We start from the raw sequence: 20228 nt of genomic DNA, 5'->3' as shown, positions 1-20228 counted from the left end.
CATACATTAGTATATTTACATTGTTTGCCACCTTTCACTGACCATGTTACTACTTTCTCTTCCTACTTTTTCTTCCTTCTGCCCTTATGTCTTACTTAATACTCATATATTGTCCTTGGCCACATTGTTGCGACGCCTTAAACGTACTTTTCTCATTTTCTTCATCTCCTTTTTTTGTTAACGCGTCAGCTAGCTTTCTACCCTAAAAGTGTCCAACTACTAGTGACGCCACAATTTGTACAAAGCGCCGCGTTCCCCTTTTCACTTTCGCTGAAGTTTTATGGCCTAACTTGTTTGGCGCGTTTAAATTTCCTGCCTCATTTGCATACAAGTTGTACATATGAACTTGTTTTGGCAGCAGCAACATCATTGCTTCTGCATATACATATGTATGTATGTAAGTATTTATCTAGTATACTATGTATGAAGAAGTATAGCTGGCGCCTTGATATTCAAACGCTTGTGCCGTAAAGGAATTGCAGAAGTGCATAACGTAACAACAATATCATACAGCGAGAAGGAACTTATCTGGCACCACAATGATTTTCAAGAAAGTTGCAGCAATGTGAAAATTCTTTACGGACATTGGGTCAGTGGCATGTGAATAAATATGCAGATTTGGTTTTTTACTAAGGGCGTATACATATTCACTTTAGGTTTTTTTGCTAACAAAACTATGCTCAGTTTAGAGGAAAATATGAGTAAAAGTCTTTTCAAACTACTAACTCAAGTTGGTACAGACCAGGGTTGTTGCGAATATTCGCAGCCGCGGAGCTTCCGCATTAATTTTAACAATCGCATTCGATTTCGCCCTCGCAATAATCAATGCGGATCTTTTGCGAATGCGAATATTGAAGGGACCGAAAATAACAGTTATTTTTTTACGAGTTAAACTTGGCCAGATATTTTTTTTTTATTCCGAAATAAAAGTCCTTTCCGGATAATAAACAAACCGCTTATCCGAATTAAACAAGTTTGGTATCCAATGGAAGAGGACGTAAATAGCTTTAAAACTGATATGTCTAAACGAGAAAAGCCACTTATTGAAAAATATTTCAATAAAATATGTTAATTAATTACCATAGAACAAACCTTGGGACAGGTATAAGAATTTCTTTTTTGTTACATAAATTATAAAAAAATATAAACAGAGGTGATCACATTCGTTTATTGTTTCTGTTTAAAAGCTATTTCAGTCCTCTTTCATATGATAGGAAGGATTAAAAATGAATTACAAAAACTAAAATCGAAAAACGCTAATGACGTTACAGGCACTCCAAATTCAGAAAGAACCAAAAGAAAACAGCGGTGTTTAAACAACAATGCTAAATTGTGAAGATGAAAGTCAAAAGGACACATCCGACAGTTGCAGTCCCGATGCAATTCTCCAAAGGGATTTATTGCACCGAAATAAAAAACTTAATATTAAAGTCCTCTCAACTGGTGCAGCGTCAATCAAAAAGAATTTACAATTTTGTCAAACTTCAAGTTTTTCAAATTTGTCGCCTCGTTCGAGTAGTTATTTAGTGCCGCAGATTTGATTTACGACCCCTTAAGAAACAGACTGTAACCCGAAAAGGCAACAACATTACTTTTTAATAAAAAGTTTTTATTAAATACAATGTTCGATTTTTGAATTCAAGCACAAGAAAAAAACATTATAAAAAATGTCTAACCTTTCCATTTTTCATTTACCTAAATCACCTAATTTGGCCGAGCTTCTCCTCCAATTTGTGGCGTGCGCCTTGATGTTGTCACACAAAGCGGAGCGACCTACAGTTTTATGCCGTCTCCGAACGGCGATTGAATATTTATGAGAAGCTTTTTTTCATGGCAGAAATAGACTCGGAGGTTTGCCGTTGCCGCCGAGGGACGACCGCTGTTAAGAAAAAACCTTTTTTCTATATTTGTTTTGCGATGTTGCTTTGACCCGGGCTTAAACCCAGGCGCTGGGGAGTGGAAGCGGATGTCTAAAACTCCACATTCGCAACATCCCTAGTACAGACCACACTGCAGCTTCATTAAGTCGTAGCAGATTTTCCAAAAATCGTAAGCAAAAAAAGAGACTAATTTAAAACTAAGTTTTTTAATGTCAAAAAAAAAAATATCACAGTGTATGAACTAAAATTCAACAGTGTATGAATTAAAAGATGACAGGGTAGTAGGGGCACGAACATATTTCGCTTAATAAGTAGCTGGCTTATGAAATACTATGATATCCAGATCATCCGAAGGAAACTTTCTTGTTAAAACCCCTTCGGGGTGCGAATACCATAATGAAGGTTAATCTGGACTACGGTTGTAGTGATTCCACAAGATAGTGACTCGTCAATGTCTGAGAACCTCACCTGACTCTCACTCCTACTGTCTACCTTTCTGCGTTCTTGGAATGCGTCAAAGGCGGCTGTTTCTTATAATGGCTGAGAGTGAGGATACTTCAGTTCTCCTTGTGTACCTGAATTTCGTCCGATGCCTCCAGGGTTTCGTCATAGCTTAGCCCAAAGCCATACCGCTTGACGCTTTTAGAGGAGTCCTCACCTATGCTCACATTTAGAAGAGGACCGGTTACTCCTATAAACAATGTTGCCAGATTCAGAGTTTTAACTCTAAAATCCATTTCTTTTAGATAAGCTTACAGCTTTTTAAATTACATCCTAGTAAAAATTACAGTTTTTTGAAATTCGAATGAAAAAAATTAAAATGTCTCTTTCGGTTTTTTTTATAAGTAAATTTTTAAGATAAAAGGTGCGATGAAGGAGCAACATTTTTCATTTTAAACAAGTGGTTTAAACTCTCTTTTAGATTGCAACCAGGTTTGGGCAAATTGCACTAAATCATAATATTCACCATATATAATCATAATATTGCTTTAGTGGTTGTGCATTTAAATTTCACTACCAAAGTGAAAGTGAAATAGAATTATCACTATCTAATTTGTTTGACTACAAATTTCACTACCACTAAGGGCTTAGTAAACTCTACCGCTACTCGATCGCAGTAGAGCAATTAGTTCTCAGGGCAGCCCGCTGTCGATCACATAGAAAGTGTACCCAGCCAAATGGCCAAAGCCGAATTACATTTCCCTAGGAGAAAATTAAATATGTCCAAAAATCTTCTAAATGTGTTTGTCACATAAAAACGTGTAAAAAATTACCTTCTAAGCTTCCACGGCGCGCGTGGACCACACAAAAAAAGCCTACTTTCCAATCAATTCCAACTTCGAGATAATTACATATTTTCAGGCTATAATTAAGCGCACCCCTGTATAAGCAGTTATTACTTAGCTTGCCTTCGAAATTTGCCACATACACCCCCAGAAAACACCACCACAGCCTTGTAATAAAATTAAATGATTTGCTTTAATTTCATTTTCATTTCACTTCAGGTGGATTACCGATGACTGGAGTCCATGTAGCCGACTCTGCGGTCCTGGCTATCGTGAGCGCATGGTTGTGTGCGCAGAGGAGAATAATGGCATCAAGACAACGGTAAGCGCAAATTGAGTCATAAAATAGCAAGCGAAGAAAAATACCAACAACAAAATACAATAAAATTACCATACAAAAACCGCGCAACAAGAACAAAAACAATAGCATTAGTATTTAGTATACAGCGGGCGGGGTGGGTGGTGCCCAGTTTAGCCACATTCGCACCGAGTGTACTCGTGCCTGTGCGCTCGCTCGGTGTGCCACACATTATTGCTTTGTAACTTTACATTTATGCGCTTTGAAGATTATCAAAAAACGCTGCAAGCTCTTGTGTGCACAGCTGGAAGCTCGTCGTCATCAATGGCTCATAAGTAGAGCGCTCGCTTTTGTGCTCATAATTGCTACTACTGAGCGTTTATCGCGCGTTACTGTATTACTTTGTTGCTGTTGTTTTTGTGTGTTTGTTGTATGGTAACTTGACTAATTTCATGAAATTACCGCCCTACATACATCCATCTACCATTTTCTTGTATAATTTTCTTTTTGTTTTCCTATGCGTTTTTTTTTTCTTCTCTTTCTCCTTGTTCGCTGTTATTACAGGTACTGGATGTTATGTGTCGAACGCAAAAGCCAGCCACACAGGAGCCTTGCATGATTGAGAAGTGTCCAACGTGGGAGGTGGAGGAATGGACTGGAGTGAGTATGATTTCAGTATTTAGTACGTAGTGGCAAAAAAGACATTAAAGTGCGGGTTCTTGGTACATACATAGTTGGTTTTTTGTGTAGCTTAACTTTGCCGGCTTAAACCCTTTGCTTGCTGCACCATTATTTTTGCCAACTTTCCTTTTGTGCTGTAAAAAATTTTCGTTCGCACAGTTTGCACTTTAATTATGAAGTTTTGATTTTTCACGGCATTTTCACTCGTGCGATTATGCGGTGAGAACTTTTTTATTTATGTGTTAGCGTGGTCCGCGATTTTGGGTAGCACCTAAATGGCTAAGATAAATTTGGACACTTTTTTGTGCTTATTTGAAGTGTAGTTATGACTGTACATTTTCACTTAATGAAATCTCGAATAAGCTTTCCCAGCTGATTGTTGCTTCGAAGATATAGACAAAAATAAATGGTTTTACTTTATTAAACGCATTTAGGTCCATTTTCTCAAGGAAGTTTTAAAATTTCTCTGCCTTTTAAACACAAATTTTATTCTGAAAAAATGTATTTGAAGGACAGATAAATTTTAAACCCTACTTGAGGAAACGGTCCTTAAAAATTAACATAATAAGCCCACAAATATTCCGGAAAAATCCCTAACTTTTGTTAAAAAATTTAAACTTTTAAGTCGTATACTCAAAAAAAATCTGATATTTTTTCTTATAGCATTACCATTTCAATCCACTTTTAACCCGCTGGCAGTTATTTTTTAATAAAAACCCCTTAGGATTTATAAAACTGTTAAATAAACCCATAAATATTCCAATTTTTTCACAAAAAATGCTTTTATTGAAAATTTTAAATTTTATTCCGTATACACTAAAATAAATCTAATATTTTTTATAAAAAAGAATTACGATTTCAGACCCGTTTTAAACCGCAGACAGTTCAATTTCTTTTCATTTTTAAAATTAACAGTTATATAACTTTTGCAACCTAAAAAAAAATATTAAAATTCTTTAAATTTTGCCTGCGCACACTATAAAAAAAAATTGTTATTTTTTGTAAAGAAGTATTACCATTGCAAACCACTGAGAATTATTATTTTTTATTATTTCTTTAATTTCCTTTCATTTTATTTTATCTTTAATTTGTTTAAACTTATATGAACCAATTATAAAAATTGGGCTGTTCTCAATTTAAAAATTTCTTGCACTTATTAAAAAAAAATTAACCCGTGCAACTCTGGAAAATCCTATATTTTAAAAAAAGCATCACCGTTTGAAACCATTTTCAACCCGCAGATAGTCAAATTGTGTATACATTTTTTATTTTTTATTTTCTTAGTTATATAAATTAATCATCTTCTTTAAAAAAAAAACTCGTGTGGCTCACAGGGTTAATTTTTTAGGATTTTAACAGCCAAAACCAATCAGAAAAAAATTTTTAATTTAAATACGAATTCATCCAGCACAATTTAAACAAAAAAAATCTAAAAATTTCTTTTTTCTAACATCTTTGACCATTTACGGAAGAAAAAAACTATTTTTTTTTTTTATTAAAAGCTCCATCGTTTCAAGCCATTTTTAACCCGCTTACAGTTTAATTTTTTATATATTTTTTTTAATTGTATTTTTTGTTAATTATAAAAGTTAACCAGTTAACACTTCAAAAATATCTTACACTTATTTTTATCAAAAAACAAAAGTGGGACTCAAAGGTTTAATAAAATTTCTAAACCTAATTTCTATAGATTCTTTGTAGGAAATCTAATTAAATACATAGCTGTGAAGCTGGAAATTTCACGAGTTTGTTTCAGAATGAACTAAACTTTTATAAAAAAAATTAACCCAAATTAAATAACAAAAAAATTAAAAAAAAAAACATGTGTTAAAATTTGTCCACATGTGGTGTGGCTATAATTTTTTCGACCATTGTACGTATACTATGTTGCTCTTACGTTTAGCTCCGACTTTCACTGGAGTGATTGCTAATATGTACATCAGAAAATATTATTTAGTTAAACTAAAGCCAACAAACTGGAGCTGTTCCTAAATCAAATTTTACTCGCGTTGCAAAACTGATCTTGGCAAATTATCTTGGGAAATGAGAGTAGTGTTTACTTTTTCCTTGCCAACATATGTATGCATTTTCTTAACATAGACTAAGTAGTTTTTACTTACACAGATTTCGCGAGAAGGTGAAAAGCTAAATCATTGAGCTTCATTAAGATCCGTATGAAAGCGGCTGTCTGTCCATTGCGTCTGCCACAAATAATCAACTCCCCTAACATTTCAACTCATTCACTTGTACATAGGTATACTTGCACTCGGTGCTCGCCATTTACCACCACTAGATAAACTTAGTCGCAACTTACAGAGAGTGTTTATCTTAAATGTTTGCACGTATCTTATATATCATAATTGCACTCGAGTTTAAATGCCAGTCAAGAGTCACCGAAGAAATAAGAACAAAAATTTCAACAATATCCACTTATCTATCACCTGATGAAGATGGCCGTGGGGCTGAGGTGCTGACTGTCTGGATGGTCCTGACATGCTTCCCGCTGTCTGCTTAGTCTGTCCTTCCTGTCTGGGCGTCCGCAAACACTCCCGCAGTTGTTGACTCTCATCGAGTCGCTGCATTAACCCATCCCCTTGGGCCCAGCTACGTACGTGAAGTAGTGCCAGTTACTGTCTTCTTATCCCAGTTTGCCTAATCAGTCAACATTTTCTTAGATGAATTGCAGTTAACTTCTAAGTGCATAGTTCGGTGTTGGAAATTATTCCACAACTAACTTATATATCTACGCGTATCCATGGACCACTTTATAGAAAGCTTCTCAGCGTTCCTTAAATTATTATTAGCTAGGCTTATCTAATACAAAAACACACACCTAAGCCCATCTAGTATCTTCATAAGTGCATAAGTCCAGTCATTTTATTTTTCATTGCATACGCATATGCGCGGTTTATTAAACAGCTGCGTATGAACACATTCACTCACTATTCTCATTTATTGTAACCTTTTTAGACCCTCGTCGCTTTTGGCTTGTGACGACTTAATGTTCTTTTATTTGTTTGTAGACACAAGCGTAGAAAAAATACCATTTGCATATGCGACGTGGTGTGATTATAAGTACATATATATAAACCACATGCGCTGCATGCTAGCGAAGATTAGATTTGGGACATTTGAAATGGTTGCCAGAGTTGTTAAAATATTAAATTTGTGGCAACAAGATTACTGCATTATTTTCCTATTGCTTAGACAAGCACGTAGTTGTTGGCCAGTCTATGTAGTTACAAATTTCACTTTGAGCAGTAGGAAAACCAGAAATGGCAATGGAAAGTCCTGTGCGATTTTAGATGCTTTTACCACATCACCACATTTTCGGTAATCCGGCTCTAAATACAAATCAGCGGTCTATGAACCTTTTTGCCTTTAACTGAGTAACTTTACGTTACGATAAATTCTACGATACTGATCAGGGTAATGTTACGCCTGCCAGCGAAGGTCGTAAAGTTGACCACTACGCTCTTTTACAAGCCCAGAAGTAATAACGATATGGCCAAGAGCACTTAGTTTTGCCCTCCTGTATGCAATTTCGTTTCATTGCCAGTAATCGAAATTATACGATGTTCCCACGATTCGTAATTCGCTAAGTGATTTGCGAATTACCCTGTTTCCACAACACACATTATTTATTTTTATTTTTGTGTATTACAAATATCGAAGCTGGAGAAAACAATTAAGTTATCATCAAAGATTTTAATTTAAATATATAGAGAATTTTTTATTAATTAATTTTCCAGCAGCTAGAAAAGGTGCCTACTCTTTGAGATTTTTTCAAGATTTTTCTTGGAACTCTGGCGCTTTTTGCAGGACTTTTAGGAATCTTTTTGGGAACTTCGATTTCTCTGAGATTTTTTCAAGCATTTTCGATTTAGTTCTCTGAGATTTGTTCCAGATTTTTGCGGAAATTTTTCGGGATATTTTCGTTGATTTTGTCGGGATTTCAGATTTCGAGATTTCTCGGCATGTTTCGGTAGCTTTCGTAATTTTTTTTATTGCTTCTCGGAATTCTTCATGTTTTATTCTCCGGAAATTGATTTGGGAACTTACAGATTCTTCGGAAAGTTTCCGGTATTTTACAACGCTTTTATCAACTTGCAATGTTGTGTGTCCAGAAACTTTCAATGTTGTGGATCCAGAAACTTTCAATGTTGTGTGTCCGACACCATAAAACCTTTGCTTTGAAAAGTTCCTATAAAAAAGCATAGTGCATAGGGCGACATCTGTAGTGAATGGGGCGAGGTAGATGACATCTAGATGTCGCCCTATGTACTACGTTTGCTACAGCGGAAATAGACGACACGCCATTTCTTTAAATAAAATTAATTGGTGCTCGTTTGTATGTACATACATATGTAAATGCATGTGTGTGCACCTTTCTATTAATATCGTTGAATTATTTTAATATCTATTGCAAAATTTTATTCAGACTGGACTAAAAAGTAGAAAATAAATAATATAAAAAAAAAAAAATTTAATATACAACGCTTTTATAAATGGACTAAAATGTAGAAAATAATATTTCTCAGTCCCATAGAATTTGTTTTGATAACTTTTGATTTTGAAATTTTAGCAAAAGTCATTATAAACAATCTATGAAATTGAAAATGAAAGGCGTGGGGCGCATGAAATACACTTGAATTGATATGAAAAGTAATATATGTATGTATGTATGTGGGTATATGAATAACGACCGCTTAAAATCGATTTCAAAGTTCTACTTTCGCTGTAGAAATTTTAGGTCTACGTTATGTAGTTTGACTATTGTCAATTAAATCGAATTCATTTTCAATTTCATAGATTTTTATAATGACTTTTGCTAAAATTTCAAAATCAAAAGTTATCAAATCAAATTCTATGGGACTGAGAAATATTATTTTCTACTTTTTAGTCCATTTATAAAAGCGTTGTATATTAAAAAGTTTTTTTTATATTATTTATTTCTAAATTTTTTTGCGGACTTTCGGGATTCTTTAAATTTATTTACAGATATTTTGGGATCTTTGAGGTCTTTTCCGCACGTTTCAATAGCTTTTGGAATCCTTATCGGGACTTTTCGGGATATTTTGGAGGTTGATTTTTTAGGTACTTTAAGACTTTTTTGGTATATTTCTGGTATTTTTCGAATCATTTTTCGAGCATTTTCGAGATGTCTCGCGTTTTATTTTTTGGGATATCTAAGCGAGTTTTTTCCGGAACGTTTTTGAAACTTTTGGAGTTTTTTCGGTATTTTCTGTATTTTTTTTTATACTTTTCGGTAACTTTTGAAAACATTTTCGTTAGAGTTTTTCAAAGACTTTTCGGAGCTTTTCAGAACGTTCGAGAATTTTCGGTAATCTTTGGAATGTCATAAAGCTTTTTCGAGGTTTTTGAGGTTTTTGGAGAAATTACGAGGACTTTTGAACATACCGACATTTTCAGGACTCTTCGAATTTTTTCCAGAGTTTTAATTTTTTCCTCTCCAGGTTATTTCAGGAACTTAAAAAAATTGTTCGGTACGTTTCCGGTATATTTGGAGCAATTGCGAGATTTTACATCGTGGTTTACTTTTTGCGGGTTTGTTAGAGATTTTTCGGAATTTGTCCGGGCCCTTTTTTGGAATATTTCGGTATATCCTTTTTTTGGGACCTTTCGGTAAGTTTTCAGATTTTTTTTCGTGACTTTTTGGATATTTCTAGATTTTTGACATTTTGTTTAAAGATTTTTTTCCGGAAATTTTGGCATTATGTATTTCGGTTTTAGTTTTCAGAATTTCTTGGGATTTTTCGGGGACTCTTAAAGCCTGTATTTTTCAGAGCTTTTCGCAACGTTTCGGGTTTTCCTGGCTTCTCACAGATTATTCAAATCCATTAGTGATCTCTGATCTCAAAACAAAATATTTGGCTTTTTATTGTAAAATTACTATGGCTAGGACCTCTGTTATTTTGAATTTTCAGGGGCTTTGCTTGACAGTTTTTTTTATTTTTCATTCATAATCAAGGCAATTGATTTTAACTTTTTCGAACATACTTCCGCTTTTATGAATTCTTTGAATTCCTTTTGATTGAAAATACATAGATGAAAACGATTAAATTTAAATTTTATGGGTTAAATTATAATTTATTGACAAAATCACAACCTCTACGGTAATTACCGTATATGTATTTCTGTCGGCTTGGCAACCCAGGCTCATTGTTGATATTTTTATCCAAATGAGATGTGTAAGTGGGTATTAAGCGTGTGCATATGTTTAGGCAGCATTAAAGTATGTACTTAAATTCATACGTATGTGTGTATGTGCATTAGAGTGGTCCTTAGATGTAGGAGACAATTTTTACACCAGAGTTCCTAAGCCGCAACCTCTACGTCGATGCTACTATAGTCGAATATATTAAATATCAATTTTGGTCTTGATTGAAGTCGGTTAAGGCGTGTCAAAGTCAAGGGTCAAGGGTCAAAGTTCAGATTACCCTATGAAGACGCCTTAACAGACTCCAATGGGGATCAAAATTTATATGAGATATGCTCGGCATTAGTAGTATCGATTTTGGGTATTAAAAGAAAAAAAATATATATTTTTAATTTTTTGAGTCCATAGAGGCATCTTGCCTTTGACCCCTTTGCGACACGCCTTAACCAACTGCAATCGGGACCAAAATGTATATCTGACATCTTCGACTATAGTAGTATCGATTTTTGGGTATTAGATAAAAAAAAACATAATTGTAATTTTTCAAGTCTATATAGAGGAATTTGTAATTTTCCCCCTGTGCGACACGCCTTAATCGTTTCAAATCGGGACCAAAATTTATATGTGATATCTTTGACGATGATACTTATTACCAATTGAGGGGATGAGACTGAAAAAAATCGTTCATTTAATTTTTTTAAGGACCACCCTAATGTACATAAAAGCATATGGCAGCGCACACCTACACAGCTTCAGTTCCTCATCATCCTTTGCATATTAAATTGTTGCTCACATTTACTTACCATATGCTCATTTTTTCGCTGACATCTTTATTGTTACATATTCTTCGTGCACGGCGGGATTACGTATTCGCATGTAGTTTTTGACTTTTTTCACATTACCGCACCCAATTAGATTCATATGCGTGCGTGGGTGTGCGTGTGTGCTAACATTTTTTATGTAAATTTTTATGCTAAACACGTTGAAATTATTTATAATTCCTTATAATTTTGTGTCATTTACGTTTTATCTCCACTTGCGACGTCCTGACAACATAAATAAAAACCACTACAACAACAACAACAACAACTATCGCCTGATGCAACTCTTCCTACGCCAACTATTCGAAAATGCCCTGCGGCTTACAAAACACATCTATGCATTCCTGTACGTGCGTATGCTTATTCGCTGTGGTGACTTTCGCATTGGTGTGTGGCGCATAGTGCTCGGTAACCTGCGGCCAAGGCTTGCAAATGCGTGGCGTTGAATGCAAATCGTCCACCGGCAGACATAGCGCCAAATGCGACCCAGTTACGAAGCCCGCATCCGTGCAGCCATGCGCGACGGGGGTCTCTTGTGATAGCGGTGGTACAATTATACTCGGCAGCAGCGGGCCACGCGCAGCGGTGAGTACTTAGTTAGGACAACTAAATTAAAAAAAAAAAAAACAGATAAAATTATACACTAAGCGTTTAAAAATGATTAGTTCTAAAAAGGCACAAATTTGCACACATTTAACTTTCCTACCTTTAATCTGAGCCATTTCTTACCTTCCCTTATCTAACAGTCCGATGACGGAGATCTGGACGAGGAGGAGGATGAGGACGATGATGATTCTGCGGATGTTGACGATGTCGACGACGAAGGCGGTGACGAATCTGGCGATGCTCGCAATGATGATGATGCCGGTTTAGTGTCATATAACGATGAGTCCGGACCGCAGTACGCGCATCGCTCGATCAGTCATTTGCATCATGATGAGCCGCAACAGCCACGCGCCGAGCGCCTAACTAGCGGTGGCGGTGGTGGTTATGGTTATCGCAGTAATTCGGATCCAGAAACGCAGGTGCCTGCTGGCGATCCAAGGTGAGTAAAAGGCAGATTATTTAATACTTAATATTTATTGGGGTTTAAAAGGGCCAGGAAAACGCGGGGCCGGTAGGTGTTTTTGTTTACCATTTGCTACGCCTTAAAATGATTTCGTATCTCCAATTAGTTCGTAGATCAGCTCAAGCAAGGCTTCAAAACCCAAGATGAACCATATTTTTCCGTGGTGACGCCTTAGTTGTGCTGGTATAATAATACAGGTTTACAAAAAAAAAGTTTCTTCATATTGAACCAAACATCTATATAGCTATGATTTTCGATGCGCTGAATGCTAATCCGAGATCTGTTGGCCTCTATCACTTCATGTTCGAGATCATTTGCAGGTCAAGTAGGGAAAAGTTCATTGGATAAACCTGATAATTCAATACAATTCATCAGAATCTGACATCGAAATGATCTTGGCATGACCTCTAGATGACCGTGAAGAATCAAGGATCACCATATTCGGATTCAGCGACATCAATGACCTATGCGTATGAATTTTTATTTTTAATAAAAAATAATTTTTTTATTCTTTTTGACCCTCAAACGACCTCGTGCCCCATATATATGAATTATCACGTTTATTTAAAGAATTTTTCCCCTATTTGACCTTCAAATTACCTCGAACTGGACGTGATAGAGGCCAACAGACCTCTGATTCAGCGCGTCGAATAACATAGGGATATAGAGGTTTGATTCAATATGCAGAAACTTTTTTTGTAAACCTGTGTAATTATTTATTGACTACCTTCAATCAGCTTGGTTGTAGCATTCCTAGTAAGATTTTCGAAAGCCACCTTGCCATCTGAGCGATGGCGAGTAATTAACCCATTCAAATTTAGTTAAAGTTCTACGATTTCAAGAAATTATTGCATCAAGTTCTGACCGTATCATCTCCTAGAAGAGAAAAAGGACTGTTGCTATTTTATATTTTGTTTTATTTGTTTGTTTGATTAAGACCATAGCTAAGACTTTGATTAACAGAGCAATTCTTCTAACACACTATAGTCTTTCTAAAGGCAAAAGTCTTTCGAGAATTGTAAATTCTAGCAACTATCTTGAAAGCTCATTTCTGTCTTTCGAAAGATTAATAAGGTCTGTTAACGAGGAGGTATTAGTTATTCTGGTTGACTTTCAGCATGGTTTTCTAAAAATTAATTTTAAAAAATAATTTAAAACAATAAAGACTAAAAATTTAATTTAAAATTTAGTTCAAAAGATATTTAATTAAATAATAAATAACAAGTAAGAAAGTCTAAGTTCGGGCGGAGCCGAACATTAAATACCCGGCGCAAGTATTAAATATATGTTTTTTCACCCTTCCGAAACCTTCCGCTAGATGGTAAGCCGAGGTGTATCAATTTTGAGTAAATTAGCGTCCTTCAATTTCGAAATATTGAAGTTTCAAGCATTTCTGAAACTTACCGTTATATGAGAAGCGGCCGTTATTTTAGTCCGATTTCAATAATTTTCAACGTTTTGCTTACACGTGGCAAGTACAATAACCATACCGAGTTTGGTAGAAATTGGTAGAACGGTTACTGATATACTTATATGTGATCATAAGTGGGCGGTGCCACGCCCATTTTCCAAAATTTTACCATAAACGTATTTCTTGGTAAAGAATTGTTGCAAGCATCAATTTTGAATAAATTAGCATCAATCGAAGATTTTGTATTTCTCTAAATTACCGTTATATGGGATATGGGCGTGGTTATTGTCCGATTTTAAAGGTTTCGGCGGTTTTTTATGCTGTACCAAGGCCAACAACTGTGCCAAGTTTGGAAGAAATTGGTGCAGCGGTTACCAAGATATACACATGTAACCATAAGTGGGCGTGGCTACGCCCATTTTCCAGAAATTTATAATATTCTTATTTTTCGTCTAAAACTTATTATAAATATCAATTTTGAGTGAATAATCTCCGGTAGTTACTAAAATATCGCAGTTTTCGTATTTCTGAAAATTACCGTTATATGGGAAGTAGGCGTGGTTATTGAGCGATTTTAAAAATTTTCGGCCATTTGGTATGTTATGCGAAGGCCAACAACTGTGCCAAGTTTGGAAGAAATTGGTGCAGCGGTTACCAAGATATACACATGTAACCATAAGTGGGCGTGGCTACGCCCATTTTCCAAAAATTTATAATATTCTTATTTTTCGTCTAAAAATTATTGTAAATATCAATTTTGAGTGAATTATCTTCAATAGTTACTAAAATATCGCAGTTTTCGTATTTCTGGAAATTACCGTTATATGGGAAGTGGGCGTGGTTAAAGTCCGATTTCGCCCATTTTCAATACCAACCTACCTTGGATTAAGGGAAACCTACGTACCAAATTTCGTTGAGATATCTCAATTTTTGCTCGAGTTATCGTGTACACGGACAGACGGACAGACGGACAGACGGACAGACGGACAGACGGACAGACGGACAGACGGACGGACGGACGGACAGACAGACATGGCTTAATCGATTTCTTTTTTCATTCTGATCATTTATGTATACATTTGTCTATATCTATCTCGATTCGTTTTGGCTGTTACAAACAACCGTTATGTGAACAAAATTAATATACCCTTGTGCACAAGTGCGCTCGGGTATAAAAATAGCATCTATAAAATAAATAAAATTTAAAAAAAATTTAAGAAAATTAAATTTAAAAAATAAAATAAGTTCCTATATATTAAATGAAATTAAAATATATATTTTTTATTTTTAAACAATACAATCCTATAGTTGAAAGATTTTAAAAGTAATGAAATTAAAAAAAATAAATAAATAAGTTTTTAAATTATATAAAATTAAAATTTGTATATTAAATTAAAATTTGTCCTTTTTAATGCAATATAATCCAAAAATTTAATCGAAATAGCAAAAATATTTAACTAAAAATTAAATGAAATTAAAAAATATATACATATATATTATTTTTTCTAAACAACGAGGGCCCTTTTATCAAATAGGTTTTGGAATTTAAAAACTAAGAGAACGTTAATTATAAAAAGAAAAGAATGATTTCAAAAAACTTAAATGAAATAAAAAAATAGTTTTCTTTAACAATAAAATCTAAGAGTTAAACGAAAATTTTATAAAAAAGGAATTAACTTAAAAATAGAAAGAGAAATAAATATGTTTCATAAATTAAATGCTTAAGTCAATAAAATCAAAAATTAAATTAAACTAAACAAATACATAAATTAAATTTATAAAAATGTTTTGAAATTAAAAAAATACAAAAGGAGCCGTTTTATCAAGTAGGTCTTAAAATTTATATGCCCTTCAAAAACAAATTTTTTTCTGAAAACCGGCACTAAATCCCCAAAATTGAAAGAAAATGAAATTGAAAAAAAAAATTTAATTTTAAAAAGCAAGAATATTCCGCTGCCCGAGGACCCGCACCTCGACTTTGATCACTCGTTGCTTGCGGCTGTTGGAGTAGCGTGTTCATCAAAATGATTTAGATTTACATTTTGAACGCGATTAAGTACTTTCTGTCAAAGAGCTTTTCCCCATGAAAGTTGGCAAGGCAGTTCTTTTTTTGTAAGATTTTAATGCTAATGAGATTCTTTCAAGAACGAAAAATTGCACTGAAGGTAGCAGAACGCCGAAACTAGTTTGTCCCCAAACCAGATTTGACAAGGGATGACAGAAAATCGTTTCACATTACATCTTTTAAATTGTCTTGCCACTTTGGGTGTCAAATGAAAGCTTCTGGCTCTTCCTGATTGACTGAAGTAGAAAGCTTTCCGATACAACTCTGAGCTGGTTTTCAAACGAGTTAAATGGTTTAACCGGTCGAATTTTCCAACAACAACTGCATGCGATTCAACTTTCTTACGAACACGTTTTGTTCATTTAACTGGTTCGAGCCCATTTAACATGTTTAACTCGTTAATTTGAACGAAGTATAAGACTATATTTATGGTTACCATTAATGATTATTATTATTTCTGGCTTTGTCTGAGATAATCTAAGTACTATACTACGAGTATGGTAATTAATATGGCTTTGGTGTAGCCTTTATAATGATCATTATGACTGTGATTACGACTATCAATACAACCCTTATTTTGACCAGGACTGTGATTATGACAATGCTTATAATTATGACTGTCACCGTGACTATGACTACGACTTTGGCTATAAACTTGATTATAAATATCGTTGCGACAAATATTTTGACCTTGTCTGTGATTTACCATGACTACGACTATCGACGCAAGCCACGAGGCCACGAGTTCGCGTCCCATGGCCAGCACAATTTAATTTTTTTTTTTTTTTAATTTGTTCAATCACTTTTTTATTTCACTAATTATAGTTGTTTTGTTCTTTTTTAATAAAATCAAACTAAAAAAATTATATTAACTTGAAATAGATAGGTAAAAAAACCTTAAAAAATAAATAAAAAAAATAATAATTGGTTAAATTATAATTAAAAAATTAAAAATGGTTTTTAAAAACTACTCGAAGTCAGGATCGCACCTGGGTCCTACTGAGTTGAATACACAGTTTGGACCTTAAGGCTTCATTCAGCAATAGTCACAAATGATCTTGAAATAAACTTGAACAGAGACTTTGACATTGAAAGCAACCATTTGGCCTTAATTTAAATACATACATACATATACGTTCCTTCATTATGTTTTATACTCAACTAGACACAAAATTCAATCAAGCAAACTAATTTTAAATTTCTTTCAAACCTTAAAATGCACATTTCCGACACGTGCACTGTCAGACAGTAGTAACATTACCTCATTCCAGTGTTCGTAAGCCTATTGTAACTGTAAATGAGACGACCTCTACTATGGCACATTCTCTCAAACTTGACAAGCTTACAAAGGATTACATAGTTGTCACCTGCTGATTTCCTTGCCATTCACCTGCTCTGCTACCATCTCCCCTGCCCACACATTTTTTAAATGTCTGCATTTGACAAGCCTTAGTTATTTACGTAAAACGCATAGACTTGGTAATCTCTGTTGCCCCACCCAGCCCTTTAACTCACTGAAAGTTAATCGGCATTAGACTGTACTCACCGTTCACTTCACTTCGTAACGCATTGCTATTTTGTCGCTACGAATAGCCATCAACATTGGCAACGCCAACGTCAACACCTCCTCCCAACTTTCATCTTTCATAATGCCCTCTTCGGCTTCTATTTTCACTTCATTTCATCGCCACAGACTCGCAGACACTTAATCGTTTAATCACCTGTGCGTTAGTTAACATTCTGGAATTTCTTTTTCCCCATAGAAATAATTTCTATGGAATAGACGGTGCGGTGCGAAGACAGTTAGAATATTCCGTACATGAGTGTGTGTTATCCTAGGTGCATACTTATTTATATGCGTGATGTTATTCTTTAGTTGCTTTAACACTAAATTAACTTTTTTTTATGTGCGCTTAGTGGCATTTACGGTGAGCTTAAGAGCTTTCTTATAGTTTTCATTTCCTTTCTCTCGATAGCTCTTCTCTTCTTTCTCTTAAAATGCTTTGGCTATTGTCTTTGGAAGTTAATTAATTCGAAATATTCAATATAGATTAGCCATTTAAGTCATTTCCGTTTAAATTGTGCTTAAGAAACACAGCCAGCTTTAAGTTGAGATCTAGAAGACCCATGTTACGGAGCCATTGGTTTCCTTTATCCAAAATTACTAGTTTTCCCTTACCCATCCTCTTGGACCATGCCACTGCAGCCGTCAATAGCGCGACCGACTCTTCTGTGGCACACACGCGATCCGCTTGAAAAAAAAGTTATGTCATAGGCATCGCAGCTTCTCGGTGCCATCCGCTTCCACTCCCCTCTGAAAGTGATGGTTTGTCGCTTTCCAATTCGTCCTGATGTTCTTTATGGGGAAGCTTTTTAATTTTAATTCTTACACCTTTGCTTTCTAAACGAGTCATATCGCGGTACAAAAACTCCCTCCTTTATCCCTCCTAGGACTCTTCTAAGCAACCAGAGTGCCCCAAAAATTATTCTCAATATCAGTTCGCCAACCTGCTGCCAGTATTTATCCCTAGCTGGAGAATCTCCCGGCACGCTAAGGTATACTCCTCTGCTGGTGCTGGCCGCCTCGCTTGTGTTTATTTCCCAAATTCAGTCCCAGAGTACCTATTGAGCAAATGGCGAGCTTGGTGAATTGGACTCGATATTCCTCTTACAAGAAAGTGTCTCATTTTATATAGCCCATCCAATTCTGCGATGTGTTCTGGCTCGTAAAAAGGACGATAAAACGAGTTCAATATAATGGCAGGCATTCCAGAAAGGCAGCTCCGTCATTTTCTGCAAATGAAGTATCAATGTCCGAACCTTTTAGTGGTAGCTTCCAGATGTTGGTGTAGCACCAAGCTGCCACAAAAAATTTTTCTTGATAACATTGGCTGTACCGCGTTTCCTCGAGTCGACCCTTGTTAGGTGGATAAAGGGCTGTAAATTTTTTTGTTTGGCTATGAATACTTCGGTACGGTGGCATCCAATTTTTCCTCTTTTTATTTGGCACCAGTGTTGACAGAAAACTTTTGTTAAAAATCTTCCAAGTGGTGATAAAATCTTCAAAACACCATAAAAAGGTTACTGAAACTGGAAAAAAAAAATTTCGCTAGAAATATCTTCATTGAAGATTTTATGAAACTGGAAAAAAAATCTTTTTTCGCTAGAAATATCTTCATTGAAGATTTTATGGAAAAAAAATCTCCATTTTTTTATTAAATTTTATTTGTTATACAAAACTATAACACATTTTATTTAAAAAACAAAAATTTGAAGTTCTTGAATTCACAACAGCCTCACTTGAGTAGTTCACGAAACATACAAGTATTTTTACTTTAAGTCTTGTAAATTGTACTTTTAAAGTATTTTTTATAAACCTTTGTCCGCATTTAAATCTATGCCATGGCAATCATGACCGTACCTTTTTAGGTAATCTTTTGTATAAAGAATACCATTTAAGGTGATGGTTTCCAGCATATTACGAATCTTTGTTTTGTTCAAGTTTATTTGAGAAAAAAATCTGCCAAGTGCTGCCAGGTATCTTCACTGTGAAGATTTTTTGCATGGAGTTATATTTGGTTGCAATTATCTTCATGTGAAGATTTTTCTGATTATTTATGAAAAATATCTTCATTTTAAAGATAAATCTTCACTTCTGGCAACTCTGTTTGGCACTGTAATCGTTTGTCGGGTTGGGCCGAGAGAACACCCGAACATCGGGGCAGATATTTCAGTATGCTAAATTTGAAACGTATTCTCTAAGAGGCTAGCATTCCCGAAAAAATAGGGATATGTTTATTGAGCCATTCCGAGGCTAAAGCTGCTACATATTTTACATATCTGTTTGCTAGCACAAACTTTCATCTGGAAAACACAAGCTAGGATTGAAAGTCACTTAGAACTTTCGCCTTCTAGTCCAACAAATATGATTTTTACACATTTTTGATTTCGTTGACAGCTTTATTGTCCATTATCTACCTAAGTCTATAGTTGGATTTAACCCTTTCAAACTTGCTCCGAATTTAGGGCAAAGATGTTTACTGTTTTATTAAAGCTAATGCAATAATTTCTTTCTGGAACGCGCTAGCTTTATTTCAAAGGAATTTCAGTCAATTTTTTATAGCTTCTATACACTTTCAAGTTTTCCGCACTCAACTCTCTACATTTCAAACAAACGCTCGCGTTGCACAAACAGGTAGAAAATCGAAAGCAATGACATAGAAATTATCGGTACTTTCGCGCAACACTCGATAGCCGCAAAATCCAATAAATTGTTACCGACTAGCTGCGCACATTTATTGGCTGCAGTTCGCACACACGCTTGTTGACAGGATAGTAAATTGCGATGATAAGCATTAAATGAACAGTTATTTGCCACTAAAGTACCGGCGCGGGAGAGGGAGAGAGAGAACGAAAAGCGAAATTTCCCGCATACCTAAAGGCGCATTAAATCCGGCGCCAGTAATGGACTAAAGTGCCTCAATACTCTATACACGCATTACATCTTGCATAAGTATGCCGCCGAAATGGAAACTT

At 35.0% G+C, this 20228-nt stretch overlaps 1 protein-coding gene across 1 annotated transcript in view; it reads left to right on the top strand.

The window, feature by feature from the left end:
- LOC118735605 (protein madd-4) overlaps window positions 1-20228 on the top strand; it is a gene marked incomplete in the record, with an annotated part of 164615 nt that overhangs the window by 76747 nt on the left and 67640 nt on the right. The window contains 4 exon segments of the mRNA XM_036465453.1: window positions 3386-3488; window positions 4029-4124; window positions 11550-11732; window positions 11894-12192. Coding sequence (XP_036321346.1) covers window positions 3386-3488; window positions 4029-4124; window positions 11550-11732; window positions 11894-12192 — 681 coding nt within the window.

This window comes from Rhagoletis pomonella, unplaced genomic scaffold, assembly GCF_013731165.1.
Source record: "Rhagoletis pomonella isolate Grant_MI unplaced genomic scaffold, Rhpom_1.0 Rhpom_scaffold_00003, whole genome shotgun sequence".
NCBI lineage: Eukaryota > Metazoa > Arthropoda > Insecta > Diptera > Tephritidae > Rhagoletis > Rhagoletis pomonella.
The sequence above is the reverse complement of the archived record's forward strand: the minus strand, read 5'-3'. Positions and strand labels throughout refer to the sequence as shown.